A 15027-nucleotide genomic window follows, 5' to 3' on the forward strand; every position below is an offset into this window, starting at 1 on the left:
CATATACCTATTGACAGATAGCCAGCTGTCACAAGCAATCCAATGCAGCTTTTTTCGCCAGATCCACGTCTTGCATAAGAGTATTTAGTAACTTCCGCCCAGCTTCTCCAGATCTAGTTTCTTCATGGCTACGCCCGAAAGCCTATCGACTTGGCTATTTCTCTCATATCTTTTGCCGCCTATGCTACCGCTGTTCTTATTTGCGAAATCTATTTTCCCATCCCCTGGGCCGCTCCAGCTGCCCCAACTCTCATGAGTATTGCACCGGACCGACTCTTTCGAGCTGCGTAGATCGCGCAATTGGCTAGGAAACACTATGCTGGCGATTCCCGCATGCTTCTGCGATGTAACAGGGGGCGGCGGGGGTGGTGTAGATGCTGCAGGCGTACCGGGCTGCAGGGGTGATCGCGTCGGCGAACTGGGGGAGCGCGTAGAGGAAAGGGGCGAGACGGAAAGAATAGGGGAGAGAGCTGACGACAGGACGGCCGGTGCTGGGGGTGTGACCAATGGAAACGAGACGTGGGGATATAGGCGATGCAGCGGTTGCGGTGTCTGCGACATCACAGAGCTGGTAGAAGATGAAGAGGAAGAAGCAGGAGGCCGCGGTAGGGCCCATGTCGGCGGTGGACCGGCGGGCGTCACGAGGTCGGGGATCTCGAGCGCTGGCCCGGCGTTTGGTCGCGCCGGTCGCACTGGGTATGATAATGGTGGCGGTGGCGATACTGACGCTGTCGCTTGTTCTGAGGAGGCGGGCGCCGGGGCAGCCCTTTGGTGTCCCGGGGCCAAGGGCAAGAGAGGAGCGGTGCGGCCGAGGCTACTCCCGTGAGAGCTCGTGCTGCGACGTAACGTGGCCGTCTCGGGGATATGAGACCCGTTATTAATCGGCGCGCCGAGACGAATACTGGACTTCGTGGCGGTAGCGCGCCGCTCGTGTGGGGATATGAGTCTGCTGGCGGTGGGAGCGCAGGATAGAGCGCGAGGAAATGACACTGGTATGTGAGGGGACGCGTTCATCACACTCCCCTTCAGAAGCCGTTGATTCTCCTAGAAGAGAAGATGGTGGCGTCGTCGTCGACATTGTGGTTGGTCTTGGAGGGAGAGGAGGAAGGTATCTGCGATCACTTAGCCGGAGTGGCGGAGGAGTCGAAGGCGTGGTCTTGGACGAAGATGATGCGGGTGGCGTCATCGGGGGCATGGGCGAGGCATGTGGAGGCTCGGAGTCAGTCCGGATATGCTGAGCCGGCGCGGGAGGGGTCCTATGGTACCCTCGGATGTTTCTCCGGCGGCGTCGCATGAACAGCAGAGCGATGGCCAGAGCGACGGTTGAGAGCGCCGCGCAGACGCCGATAGCAGCCTTGGCTCCGGAGCTAAGCCTGTCCGGTTTTGATGCTTTTGCATTGGATGGAACTTGAGCCGTTGTCGATGTAATCGTTGGCGTGGCCGTCTCGGGCCGTAGAGTAGTTGGGGTTGTTGAAACTGCCAGGACCGATGCGGATGTACTGCTGGTTGCCGACGTCAAGGGGCCGAGATCCAGTGGGACTAAGAACGGCGTCGAGTTCCCACAGGTAATCTGAGGTGGCCCTGGATCGTATATATCGTCGTATCCAATGCTATAATTCAGATAAGGGTTAAACTCAGGCCCCCACGAAGGACAGCGGGAACCTTACTCTCGACATAAATTAATTATTAGATCGACAGATGCTTTTCAATTGTTAGATGGGGGTCATATCAGTAGCAATATCGACATGACTCACGACTTTGTCCAAGTGATTGTGGTTCACGCTCGATGTATACACCGCAGTTGGTCGAGTCGCAACAGTACAGGCTCCAGAACCATTCTTGCGGTTGGTCTTCCGTCAGACTTGCGCATGCCTCGTCAAAGCCAGCCCCCTCACGGAGCCGTAGACTTTGTATGAAGTTTGCCTTGCATTGGGCCATACATAGGTGAGGGTTCGATGAGTAGGCGCTTTGGGTATCCCTGGATCCGGCGATCGATCGTCTGCCCGGCCCAGAACGTTTGAGTAGGTTATCGACGACTGTATCCATTTCAGCGCCAGTGAGCTGGAAGTTTTGTTTCATTCGGGGGTATATATTTATCTGAGACGTGGAGAGACATGGGTAGAAGAGTCATATTAGGGGACAGAAGCTTAAGAACGAAAGCATGCTGGTCTATATGGCGGTGAGGGTGCGAAACGAGCGTCGTGAAGAAAACAAATTCTCCGTTTGGCTGCGGTGAAGGCGAGGCAAGACACTGCTGCCAGAGACCCGACCGCGGTATCGGTCTATCCAAGGATCTAGTCTCTCTGAACCTGGACTCTGCCGTGGGGGCCGCCACGTATATATCCCGGGCTGGGCCATCCCCTGCTTTTTCAGAGTTGGGCTGCCATGCCCAGCTTCGCGATGCCTTTGACGACAGCCCGCCTCCTATACCGAATGCGAGGAGGGAGGCGACCTGACAGGATCAGCATAGTCAGGCAGGATCTGGTGTGGTTCTCAGTAGGGACAAGCACGACTCACCGCGTAGGACGGTGGCTGCGTGTACCCGATCCCGACAAAAATTGCATTTTCTCGTATGGCGTTGAGGACGGTGGTTACACAGCATCGCCAATAGAAGCTGGAAGAACCTGCAGCTACCCGTAGCGGGCCTTGTTGGGGAGGGGGGAGCTGAGAGGATAGTAATAATGGGCAACGCCCCCGCTCCAGCAACCAGCAATGCTGCATACAATACCATGTGGTGCCCCGAGGGGCGGCATAGGCGGCTTGCGTATTGGTAGAGGCTATCGAGTCGCGCGACCAACTGCGCCCCCACACCGACCAAGGGCATTGAGAAACACCGTAGATAGCAACCTGCGCCGCCCCCTTCTTTCACAAGGCAAGCTGAAGTCCTCGGCGAGGCAGGTACCGTGCTGACAGACTCAGGGACACCCGTGGCGGCGTCCAACCATTGCCAGTTCTCATTGGCCACAAAGAGCAACTGTCCTATCCATTCATGGGGCCATTAGGAGCCACCGGGTGCTCCCGAGGAACACAATACGTTGATAACAATGGTATTCTCACAGGGGCCCAGTGTCCAAGGACAGCGATTGGTCCAAAAGCTGGAGCTAGTGGCAGTTCGATCAGGGGCAGCAATACTGTTTCCGATCACGTCACAGTTGCAACATGGCCCTTTTGCCTTGCCTGGGAAGTTCCCGCCAGAACCAGATGAGTTGAATATCTGCGACCACACCTCAGTTGTCCAATGGCTTCATCGGCTAGGCGAGCTATCACAGGAGGCGGTAGTACTTCTCAGGTATCTCAGCTTCGTGTGAAACTAGATGGTAGCATATGGTGTCGGAGAACCTCTCCGCATTTGGTCCTATGTTTGCTTCAACTCTATACAGATTCTTCCTTAAATCGTGATCAGAGAGTTTGTCCCCACGTCTCGGGTGCCACCTGAGATACATGCCGTTTCCAAGTTGCAGAAGTGCGCGAATCGTATGTCTTTGGAAGAGTCAGTCACGCTTCCTGCCAGCCCAGATAACACTCATGAGTATCAGTGATCCTCCACATTGCATGGCCTAACTGAATGAATCCTGCAATGCGTGTCTTGACTTGATGAAAGTGGCTGCATCAGTGCAAGTAGCCGGTGAATATGGACTGGTATCGGTCGCAAATCGTTCGAGCCAACGCGGGCCCTGCCTTCTTCATGTCTGAAGAAGCTCTGTGGTAGATGCACCATGTAGGTATAAAATTAGGAAGATAGCCTTGACTGATAGTCGGTTCTTTGATCATAGGTGTCTGATCCCACCTGTCTTCCGGCAATATCCCACGTGGGCTGCAGCCCTTGTCAGACTTGCGCGAAGGAATGTGAGGATTCAACTGGCATATAGTAACGGACACCATCTTCTGTAGATCACAGATAACAATGTAAAGTGCGACCCTAATATGGCCATTGGACAAACTATTGCCAGTCAACGAGGATTCTGCTGCTTGCGGTGCAAGGGTGAGAAGGCAGAGATCCCCAGACCAAAGAAATAAGAGGCCTGGCTTTACATGCCGGAGCAAGCTTGCATCAAAGTAGGTACCTTTGATTTGGGCTGCTATCGCTTGAGACTTAATAGCATCGAATGCGAGATGATTGTGCATGCACCTTGTCCACACCGGGAACCTTCTGCCAATGGGCTGAAGCTCCGACAAGTAACGGCGTTGTTGCAAGTATCGTATGCGGCTGGCAACAATAGTTCCGTTCCTTGCATTCCGAGAGGAGTCCCCGAGATCTCGGCAGATCTATCATGCGCAACCTCATGCAGTGAGGGCTGAAGGAAGATCTGGATATGTGCTACTGCTGTCAGCCTTACATCTTTGTATGTGAAATACTTACGTATGTGCGTATCATGGATTCTGGCAAAGTAGAGCACCGGCCGGAAACAGGAGCTCATCAGGCAGTACCATATACCCTATACCATATACAACTCACTTTGTTGCTGCTCTACTCTCTCTTCTCGACAGATGAATCTACTTTGTATAATAGTAAGTGTACATAATCAAGTAAAAGAAGGCCATACATGCCGGTTACTTACTGGATGACTAATGATTCGGGTGCCTTGTCGGTTCCTTGAGATTCCATGAATGACCATAGCAGCCAGCCATGATGGTACTGGTGGGTGCTAGGAAACCAAACAAGCCGCTCTTGAAAGGAATTGCTACCTACCTATTGCGCAGTTGCCATATCTACTTAAGTAGGGAGGTATGTAGATAATAAGCTGTTGAGGAAGATCCATAATTGAAATGCCAAGAGACGGGACTCTTATACTCCCTCCTATGCCGTCAATGCCACCAGACACACCTTGGAGTGGAACGTGATCGAATAAGTGCAAGTGGAGGGAAGGGCCTAAGGCAAGCTGAATGCTGAATAACCTGGAGCAACCTGAACCCCACCATGGACCTGGTACCTATTTCGCCCCATCTCTAGGTACCAGCTATCGATTAGGTACGCATCATACCTATCAGACATCCATCATAATCGTAGCACTCTATTCAATGAGCTGCGTCGGTAACCTTCAACTTCCATTCTTGCGCACTTGATATACACATCTGATAGAACTTGCATTCTTCCTGTCCAACAGATCCTACTGTAGGCAGGCTCTGCGCCCGTTTCGGACTTCTGCCGACCCACTGACCGCCACCTCCCCGCCGCCCAGCCAAGCCAGCCGCTTGCTGACTTGGAACTCTCGGTATCCCCAACGACTCGTCCATACCGGCCCTACTGGCAGCCCTTCGAGAACACCCAGGACACTGTGTTCCCTGGCGCCTAATTCATCTGCCGCATCTGTGCAGTCGCACAGCAGGCAATAATTCGCCATGGATCCCAACGAGCAGCCCGAGCCGACACTGCCTCCTGCAGAGCAGGTAAGTTGTTATCCTACTGTGGCCTCACTTCCAAGCCATGCGGCTAATCATGCCAACCTCGCCGCTGCAGATGCGCCAGAAGCGTCTTGCGATGCTCAACCGCACAGCCAACAACGCTTCACCAGACAGCACGTCGAGCACTTCCTCGACACCCCAGCCAAAACCGGCAGAGGTAGCAAAGGCGAGCCCAGCGAGCTCCGAGAGCAGCAGACGCCCGACCCCAACTCAGTCCAAACAACCTCACAGCAGCCCAAGCATACAGTCGGGGGTCAAGAACAAATCTGAAGTCACAGCCAAGGGACATCGTGAAGAAGGTATCGTCAACTCGAGCCCTAACAAAAGACCGTCTTCTGATAAATGCTCCCTAGCTCCGCCGGCGAAGAAGATCCAAGCCCGGGAGGAACCGCTCGAGGAATGGTCGGATAGGACGCTTTGCGATATTTTCCGTGTCACCCTTGACGAGACGCGCTCGCGCGACAGTCATAACAACCCCTTGATGTTCCTTCTGAATCTCCGAGAGGAGCTTCAACAGGGCGGCGAACCTCTGAAGCTCAATGCGCAAAACATCGATCAGGCTATCCTAGAAGCCGCCAGTACCATCCCCTCTTCCAAACCAGTTTTGTCCTACCTTCTACCGGCATTCAAGCGCATAATCAAGATAGCTTCGTCAGCCCGGCGGCCAACTCCCGAGAAGCAAGCTGTTTTGGACGAAGCCAAGAGGCTTTGCGTGAGCAACTGCATATTTGCTATGACTATGCCTGAGCTTTTTTGGGTACGTGGGCATCGCACTGCCGAAGAAGTTCTTGGCCGGCTGCTAATGAGCTGTTATAGGAGAGAGCCAAACCATAGCCATGACAGCTTGGTTCCTTACCTGCTTCGTAACGCCGAAGTCGAGGACGGGATCTGCTTGGACTTCTTCAACGAGGCGGTTGAGCGTATGAAGGATGACGAGACTGTCGCTCCGATCTTTACCGAGGCCATGGTGGAACTGAGCCAGAGGCTTGCCAAGAAATCTATGAACGATGACTACAAGACCTACGTCAATGTAAGTACACCCGTCACCTGAACCAACTAAAGCTGACAAGATAGGTCTTGGTCACATACGCTCGATACCCAGCTCTCCTGGAGGCACTGGCTGAGCACCCTCGGTTCCTAGTCGAAAAGACTCCTGGTATGATAAAGGAACAACAAGCTGTCGCAACTGAAACCCAAACAATACTTGGCCCGTTCTTCCGTATCTCTCCTTTGCAGCCAGAGGTCACAAGGACTTACTTCGCCAATCCACGCCAGCTTGATGTTCCACAGATAAGGAGTCTGCAAAGTACATTGCAGATGACACTCAAGGCCCATCAATCTGAACTAATTAGCATTACCAACCATTTTGTGCGAGCGGGCGAGAAGGCTCGCGGTCGTACACTTGACTGGTTTGCCTTTGCCCTGAACACGAATCACAAACGTCGGGCAATGCGAGTTGACCCGCGGGAGGTTGCCTCGGACGGCTTCATGGTCAACACCACTGCCGTCTTAGATCAGCTATGCCAACCGTTTTTGGATGCTACTTTCTCCAAAGTTTCCAAAATCGACATCGATTACTTGCGTCGAAACCCACGGGTGGACGTCAGGGACGAGACCAAGTTGAACGCGGATCAAGCAACTTCAGATGCCTTCTACGACCAGAAAGCCGAGGGAACGTCAAATTTCGTCTCCGAAGTCTTCTTCCTGAATCTTGCCTCTCATCATTATGGTATCGAAAACATCAACGCCAAGCTGAAAGACATGGATCGTGACATCAAATACTTTCAGAAGATGGAAAAACAAATCAGCGAAGAGATGACCAAGATGGTGAGTGCTCTATTCGATTTCTACCTTTGGGAAATACCTAACAGTTATAGACCGGTTTCCACAAGATACAAGCTCAAGTGCAGTATGATAAGGTGGTGTCTGTCCTTGAGAAGACAATGGCATTGAGGCATTCCATCGAAGGTGTACTTACTGACCAGAGCACGCAAGCCCTGTCTTTGCAATTCATGCGATACGTAACCGTCTGGCTCCTTCGGATTGCAAGCCGGTCGGATTATGTCCCGGGTCGGAAGCTTCAGCTTCCTCTCCCAGCAGAGATACCTGATCAGTTCAGCTGTTTGCCAGAGTACGCCCTTCAGGTAGTAGTCGAAAACTTCAAATTTGTGCTTCGGTAAGTGGATGTATACTTCGATTTGTGGCTACCAGCTAATCCACCGCCTAGCTTTATGCCAGAGATCATGGTGTCGGCTGTCGGCGACGAGACCGTAGCACTCTGCATTGCATTCTTACGATCTTCCGGGTACATAAAGAACCCTTATCTTAAATCTTCTCTCGTCACAGTTCTCTACGCTGGGACATTCTCTATCGGGAAGCGATATCCCCAAGGCATACTAGGAGGGCTCTTAATCGGAAGCGAGTTTGCCAACGAGCACTTGCTTCATGCTCTGATGAAATTCTATATTGGTATGTACACCCTTGTGTGAAGTAGCGAAGCGCGCTAATGGAAGTAGAATGCGAGCACAGCGGCGTCAGCGTCGGGTTCTACGATCGATTCAACGTCCGCTACGAGATATTCCAGGTCATGAAGAGTGTCTGGACTACCAATTCGGGCTACAAGGAGCGACTGAGGACGGAAAGCCGGTATGTTACAACGAATCGAGGACGCCCGGCAATCGCATGCTAACAAGTGTAGGGTCAACCGCCAATTCTTTATTCAGTTCGTCAATCTGCTGCTCAATGATGCGACGTATCTGCTCGACGAAGCACTGTCGAAACTGGCAACAATCCATGAGTATCAGAAAGAATTGCAAGATCCGTCCATGTCTGCCGAAGACAGGGAAAAGAAGCAGGGTGACTTGGAACAGGCAGAAGGACAATGCCAGAGCTGGATGCAGCTCGTTAACGAGACCATGGAGATGATGAAGTTGTTCACCGAGACGTTGACAGATGCCTTCACCATGCCTGAGATCGTCAGTCGGTTGGCAAGCATGCTGAACTACAATCTGGACACAATTGTCGGATCCAAGCGAGGGAACCTGAAGGTGGAAGATGCCAAGAAGTACAACTTCGACGCAAAGACACTCCTTTCAGCGTTTGTGGACATATACCTCAACCTGGCACAGAAGTCAGCATTCATCGACGCCGTAGCGGCTGATGGAAGATCCTACAAACCCCAGAATTTCCATGAGGCCTCAAGGATCCTCCAGACCCGGTCATTGAAGTCGCCCGAGGAACTTGGTCGCTGGGATGTCCTGAAGGAGAAGGTGAAGGAAGCCAAGGATGTCGCAGACAAGGCCGAACTTGATCTGGGAGAAATCCCCGAGGAGTTTGAGGACCAGCTGATGGGTATACTGATGACAGACCCCGTCATACTGCCATCCAAGAACGTGGTGGACAGAACTACCATTGTTCAGCAGCTTCTCTCCAACCCGTTGGACCCTTTCACCAGGCAGCCCATGACGATCGATGACGTAGTGCCCGACGATGCGCTGCGGGCGCGCGTGGACGAGTGGAAAGCCGAGCGAGTCGCTGCCGCTCGCAAGAGTCGGGACGGAGATCAGATGGATACCACTGAAGGTTGAGCAATACCCTAGGTGTCGACGGGGGTATTTTTCTACTATACGATACTGCCTGTTTTGTCATGTACGCACAGGGGAGCGATGGAATCGCTAGGTTCATGCCTATGTGAACCTGGTGTATGTACGGAAACGACTTACGAACATAGTTTTGTTGGATGGGTATCATACCAAACCATGCGGAGTCGTTTTCTCTCTCTCTAGTCTGCGTTGCCTCCTTTGCTTTCCACTCCCCGATATAATAAATCTATAGCAGCCAGGCCTGAACAAGGTAGTGAACGATGCGTGAAAGTGTGCTGGCTAGGTGCTGATGACGAGGCTTGCGTGCCTTCTCCAACTCTCATTGCGCCGAGCCACCGGATCGTGACACAAGAGCTATTTTGATGATGCCGCTCGTAGTTATGAAACGTTGACCGACCTGATTTGATAGCTGAGTCTTGCCCAGCGGTTGTTGTTGATGCCTGACGTGGGACTTGTCGTGAGGCTGAGCCAATATCCATGTTGCGAATAGTGGGTTGGGATAACCATTGGACCAAGGCGTTTCGAAGGGCAGCCCTACAAGGGTTTCTCCCATTACATATATATACAATTTTACATATTTAAAGCAAGTGATTCCCATTTCAATCAAAATGGCAATTTAATGCCTCCTGATTTGATTCTCTCTTGGCCTAAACTCGGCCGACTTGTTCACGCTGTTCATTCACCGCCTCCTCAGAGAAGCGGTAAGCATCCAAGGAAGCCAGAACAAACTCTTTTATTAACCAAACACACACACACACATATATATACAATTGCTGTCTGCCACCGCTCTATATGGCCTTTGCATTTCCCTCCACAGTCTTCTATCCTTTCCGACGGGCTAGTGGCGTACCTCCGCTATTGTCTCTTAACTTTCTTGACCAGCGCCTCCAGTTCCAGCTGTTTGGCTTGCAAACGCCTAGATGTTGCCTCCTCCGTGGATACACTGCCGGATGCGAATCTTTCTGTGACGGTCGACTCACTGGCAAGGTAAGTCTCGAGAGCTGCAGATGAGCCGGCGCTACTATTGGATTGCCTTGTGTTGTTGAACTTTAGTGACTGCTTCATCAACCATGGGTGAACCATTCGCAACTTACACGCCCCCCGACCTGACGGACATCCTCGCCGATTCTTGAGACATCCGGCCGCCGTCTTGGTGCTTTCTCTTTTACTATTGAAGTTGGAGGAAAGTGGATGATGAGATGAGATGAGATCAGACCTGGCGCAGTTAAGAACCACAGATCAGGAGCAGGGTATTTTCGGCTTCAAGAATAGGGGTAAGTACAGAACGTTCTTGAGGGTTGAGATGATTTGTGTCCAGTTTGGTGAAACCATCATGGCTCGTTGATGAGCAGCCATCGCATTTTATCCCCAATATGTGAAGCTATTCGCGCTGGGGCGCACAGAGAAGCGGCTCGGTACGACGCCATTTTCCAGTCAATCGGCGCATCATCGCCACGCCCAATCCAAGACGGACAAAACCGACGGACAGTGCGCTCGGGTCGACGTCTTTGTACGTGCGGGTGAAGCCCATCTGCGCAGTTGCTTCCTCTCGCCGTCTCTAATCCACCTTTGCGCTCGCGAGCGCTGGCTCTCCCCCATCGCGGAGGCGCAGGAAGCTTGTGGCCGGGAACAAACCTGACTGGATGACGATAACGGCAGCTCTCATGCAGCCCGTACCCCCGATGATGGGCCTTCTGCGCAATCAGCTTCGAGGCTTTCGCTGCACGCTTGATTGGCGGTTCCCGTTGCTGCGCATATCTCCACCGTCTCATTTTGCGCAACTGCGCAAAAGCCGGCGCTGAGCATAAAATGCCGTGATTACGGGCCCCCGAGAGTGGCCGCTTCTCCAGCTTTCTCCCCAAGTTTCTCCCATCTTCTCACCAGAGCGCCCAAATCATCATCGTGAGAAAAGAGAGATGACCATCTGAGGCCCTCATTCGTCTCTGACCCCTATCCAGAGTCGCCCGCGTCTCGACAATTTTCTCTGGCCCCCCTTTTCGAAGCTACATCTGCGCCTTGCAATGTGCTTCAGCCAGACATAGGACGTTTCGCTCCTCCGATATAATCAATCAATCAAAATCAATGTCAACGAACGATGCTTGAATACCTTGTGCAACCTGATCTCGTACACAAACTATTATTGCAGAAACGATCCCGCCACTACCGAAGCCCTGACTGGCACTCACTTTCATCCCCTGCGGAACTCGCCAAGTGGAACGCAACGACCAAGAAGCTTGCGGCCCAGTGGACAAGTCGTGCGGTACTGGTACGTCGACTTAAGAAGATAATGGTCAGGGGCCGGGCCAGTGCAACATCAAATCAGGTCAAGCAGTCATTACTTTTAACCTGTAGCGGTTCGAGAAGCGCGCAAGTTGAGCAAGCAGGCAAGTATGTATGATCCACTCTCTGTGCTGACAGACAGACGATAAATACGAAGGCATCGCCCTGCTGACTTTTTATTGTTCATGTAGACAACAGTACGAGGGAACCGAAGTATGTGCAGCAGAGTTCAAGGCTTCAGACGCAGCATTGAACTCGCTAGGGTCTGAACTTGGGCAACGACAACAGCATACTTCGCATAATTTCGGATCAATCGACTCTATGGAGAAGGGAAGGACTTCCGGCGCTGCTCACAAATCCAGCAAGGGCAAGTCAAGCAGCAAGGGCGAACGCGCATCACTGTCGCCTGAGCAGTATCTCGTGATCAAGAGACGAGAAGCGGTCGAGAAGGTAATGGCTGCTTTTACTAAGAAGCTGGCGGACGAACTTGCTACCATCACCCATGCGCACGAGTCCTCTGGCGGTGCGTCTGGTGGAGGTTCGTACAGTGGCAGCGGGGGCGGCGCCAACTCGGGTGGCGGGAGCACTGGTCGCTCCTCGGGTCGAGGAAAGCGTCAGTTTGACGACGGGGACCGGAACGAGTCCTCGAGCAGTGACGGCAACGGCGGCAACGGCCAGGACAAGGGCGGGAACAAACGTGCCAAGACGGAGGAGAACCCAGGGCCATCGTTTGTTTGCCCCTTTTTCAGACACGACCCGAAGCGGTTCAGCCATCATCGCACCTGCGTGGGACCAGGGGTAAGTTCGCTTCACAAATGCCCCCTTTTCAGAAGCATGCGCTAATACCCATGCTCTCAGTGGAAGACAATCCATCGCTTGAAGTAAGCTTCGCGAGAAATGGCTTTTTGGTTCCAAATGCATGCTGATACATGACCCAGAGAACACCTTTATCGTGTCCATAAGCTGCCTACTAATGCCTGTCCCCGCTGTGGCGATCCTTTCGGCGATGCTAAAGCACTGAATGCCCATTTGCGCTCTGATGACCCTTGCCGCAAGAAGGACATCGCCGCCGCCCAAGGCATTGACGAACAGCAGGAGAAGAAGCTCAGAGAGCGTAAGAGGGTTGGTTCTGCCGTGACCGATGAGCAGAGATGGAGAGACATCTACATGATCTTGTTTCCCGAAGCCAACAAGAACAACTTGCCTAGCCCCTGTGAGTATAGATGAGTTCCGCGCGCACACACACAAAAGGGGCCCGTCACTGATGCTTCCAGTAGATTACGATGTGACAGATGCCGAAGAGTATGCAAAGACGACCGAGCACTTCATGAAGTACAAGAAGCGGATTGAGAAGGAGCTTCCCGCTTTGATCCGCAAGAAGGTCGAACAAAAGTTTGCCCACGTCGGCCAGGAGCTGTTCGCAAACTTTGACGACTTCGTCCGCGATGGCATCCACGATATCTTCAGCTGTCCCACGCCCAAGTCGGCGCCGGGCTCGCCCAGGAGCTGCCGCCAGTCCCCGGCGCCCGAGACACCGCTGTCGAAGAACGCGGCGGCAGAGGACCTCGGATTCGACATCTCAGGCGAGGCGCTGGATCTCTCGGCGTACTTCAACGACCCGGACGCGCCGTCGCTGCTGATTGGTGGCCTGGACATGGCGCTCGACTTTGGCGGCAATCTCGCGGGCTGCCCGGCTTTGGACGCCGAGTCGGACTCTGGGTACGCGTCCACTGCTACTATCAGCCAGTATTTTGATAGTAGTAGGCGTTAGATTCAAGACTTGCCTCGAAGTCGTCAATGTGGTTACCGTCTTTTGTAATGCATCGCACTTCCCTTACTATCCCTGCAGCGTGTTGAAAGCGGCTTCGAAGTCGCATTTCCACGCTCGTGTCACTCGTTAAGAGAGGGGATCGGGATTTTTTCATCTTTTTTTCAATTCTTTTCGTCCGTTGTTTCAATAGAAAATTTACGATCCATGTGTTTTTACCAAAATAAACTGCAAAAAGCCAGAAAGCAGAAGAAAGTTCAAATGAGTTTGCTTATTGACGTGCTTTCGTTCGATGATGCCGCGACGGGACGGTAAGTGTGGACTGACAGACAGGGATGCCTGCATTTGACGACAGGCCATGTTTTCGACGCGCTCCCAAATTGTTTCTTGGAACGGGCCGAAGTGGCGCGCCTGTCCCTCCCTTTCATAGTTGAAGAACCCTTTCGTGAAACCTCCAAAGCTGGTAGGCATGGGTTGCTGCGCTCCCACCATGGGGCCACGTGCCGATAAAGGATAGAGCGAGGTCGCAATGCTTGGAAAGAGGGGGCGGGCGGCAATTGTGATACAGAGATCGGGTGGAAATCCTTTGGCCGGTACTGCTGTGGCCGAACCAGACTTCTGGAACTCTGCTACGTGCAAAAGTAAATGGGCCGTCTCAGGCAATCTGAGACAAAGCCATCATTGCCGGCTGGGAGCCACGAATGCTAAATTGTTCCATCGCGTCTGAAGTCTCATAAACTGGTTGCCAGCAATCAAGACACTTCCGCCTCCTGGCGGGCTTACCAGCCGCATGAACTCAAGTTTCGGGGGAATACGTATGCCGTGCCGCGTGGTGTCGTCATGGGATACGGGATTCTCTCGACAAAGCAATATACATCAACTGTACCAATTCGGTCGGTACAGGAATATTCCTTCCGATTTTCTTTTCTTCGTCCCGACACACGGTTGGCAGGAGCTCCACGTGAATGAGGAAGACCGAAAACCCTCGCGAGAAGCCTCATCCTTTTCGACGTCAGAAATTAACGGGGTCGGCGCCCATCGGCATTCCAGGGTCCAAAGTTCAACGGACCCAAGCTTCTGATCAGAGGAAGAATTAAAGAGACGAAGATCATACATATACAAGGTTCAAGGGTACAGAAGGTTCGAGCCACCACAGGAGAGAGATGTTCCAGCCAGAGGTTTATGTGGTGAGGCCAGCATTGCTGAAACCCGCGAGCCTGCGGCTGGGATTGTCCTCATCTATAGCAACACATCATTGGTTCTGTATAACATCGACCTGCTTAAAATAGGGACAGAGGTGCTGCGACCCGGCCGATTTATAAACACATGCCTACATGGCGATACTTGTAGGATGGGTGTCAATTCTCAAGTGATAGAGTTGAACCTTGTGCGCCAACGAAGGAGCGCACAGAGTGGCTTCGGTGAGTGGGAAGTTGTGATGACAGGTCAGATGGTCGAGACGACAGCTCCAAAGTCAGTGCGAGTCGATGGAAGATTCAAGATCCTGGCCAACGTATTGTGTATTTCTGGAAGGAGGAGCATCTGAGATTGTTTCATGAATAGGACGATTTGATGTGTGATGCGTCGCAAGTCTGCGTAGCCTGTGATCGAGGTGGGTGGGTATGTATGATGATGATATACTCGCCCGCCGGCACTGTCGCTGCTGGCAGCCGGCTGGCCGATAGACTGCTGCACGCACAAACGCACTATTAGTCTCGACCCAGGGCGACCAGGGCGACCAGGGCGACCAGGGCGACCAGGGCGACCAGGGCCTTGGCTTATCCCACGTTTTGTGAGGAAAGCAAGGGACAGCAGCAGGTACCTGCACTAATGGGCACTCCATTGGAGCCTAGCGGTCCCTGGCGCGCAGATGGGCGGTCGACCCATCTTGAGATTAGGCGCCTCCCGATTGGGACCCAGTTGTGACCCGTGTTTGATTGACCAAGAGAACATCCCTCCACACTCTCTCGACGC

The 15027-nt window shown here is 52.9% G+C and overlaps 3 protein-coding genes across 3 annotated transcripts; 2 read left to right on the forward strand and 1 right to left on the reverse strand.

Annotated features, from left to right (window-relative positions):
- Positions 1 to 304: 304 nt before the first annotated feature.
- PG997_000757 (uncharacterized protein) lies at positions 305 to 2046 on the reverse strand (the record flags this gene model as incomplete). Its single annotated transcript, XM_066805072.1, has 3 exons — positions 305 to 814; positions 908 to 1539; positions 1755 to 2046. 3 exons carry the CDS (start codon positions 2044 to 2046, stop codon positions 305 to 307), a joined length of 1434 nt encoding a protein of 477 aa, XP_066674845.1.
- A 3294-nt stretch (positions 2047 to 5340) lies between these two features.
- Positions 5341 to 8990, forward strand: PG997_000758 (ubiquitin elongating factor core; the record flags this gene model as incomplete). The annotated part of the gene is made up of 7 exons (XM_066805073.1): positions 5341 to 5388; positions 5459 to 6433; positions 6478 to 7230; positions 7281 to 7579; positions 7631 to 7872; positions 7920 to 8049; positions 8102 to 8990. 7 exons carry the CDS (start codon positions 5341 to 5343, stop codon positions 8988 to 8990), a joined length of 3336 nt encoding a protein of 1111 aa, XP_066674846.1.
- A 2616-nt stretch (positions 8991 to 11606) lies between these two features.
- On the forward strand, positions 11607 to 13056 carry PG997_000759 (uncharacterized protein; the record flags this gene model as incomplete). The annotated part of the gene is made up of 4 exons (XM_066805074.1): positions 11607 to 12083; positions 12144 to 12166; positions 12224 to 12498; positions 12563 to 13056. The coding sequence occupies 4 exons, from the start codon at positions 11607 to 11609 to the stop codon at positions 13054 to 13056; spliced, it is 1269 nt and encodes a 422-aa protein (XP_066674847.1).
- Positions 13057 to 15027: the final 1971 nt, after the last annotated feature.

Source organism: Apiospora hydei, assembly GCF_038363865.1.
Source record: "Apiospora hydei strain CBS 114990 chromosome Unknown utg000002l_segment0_segment0, whole genome shotgun sequence".
Lineage (NCBI taxonomy): Eukaryota > Fungi > Ascomycota > Sordariomycetes > Amphisphaeriales > Apiosporaceae > Apiospora > Apiospora hydei.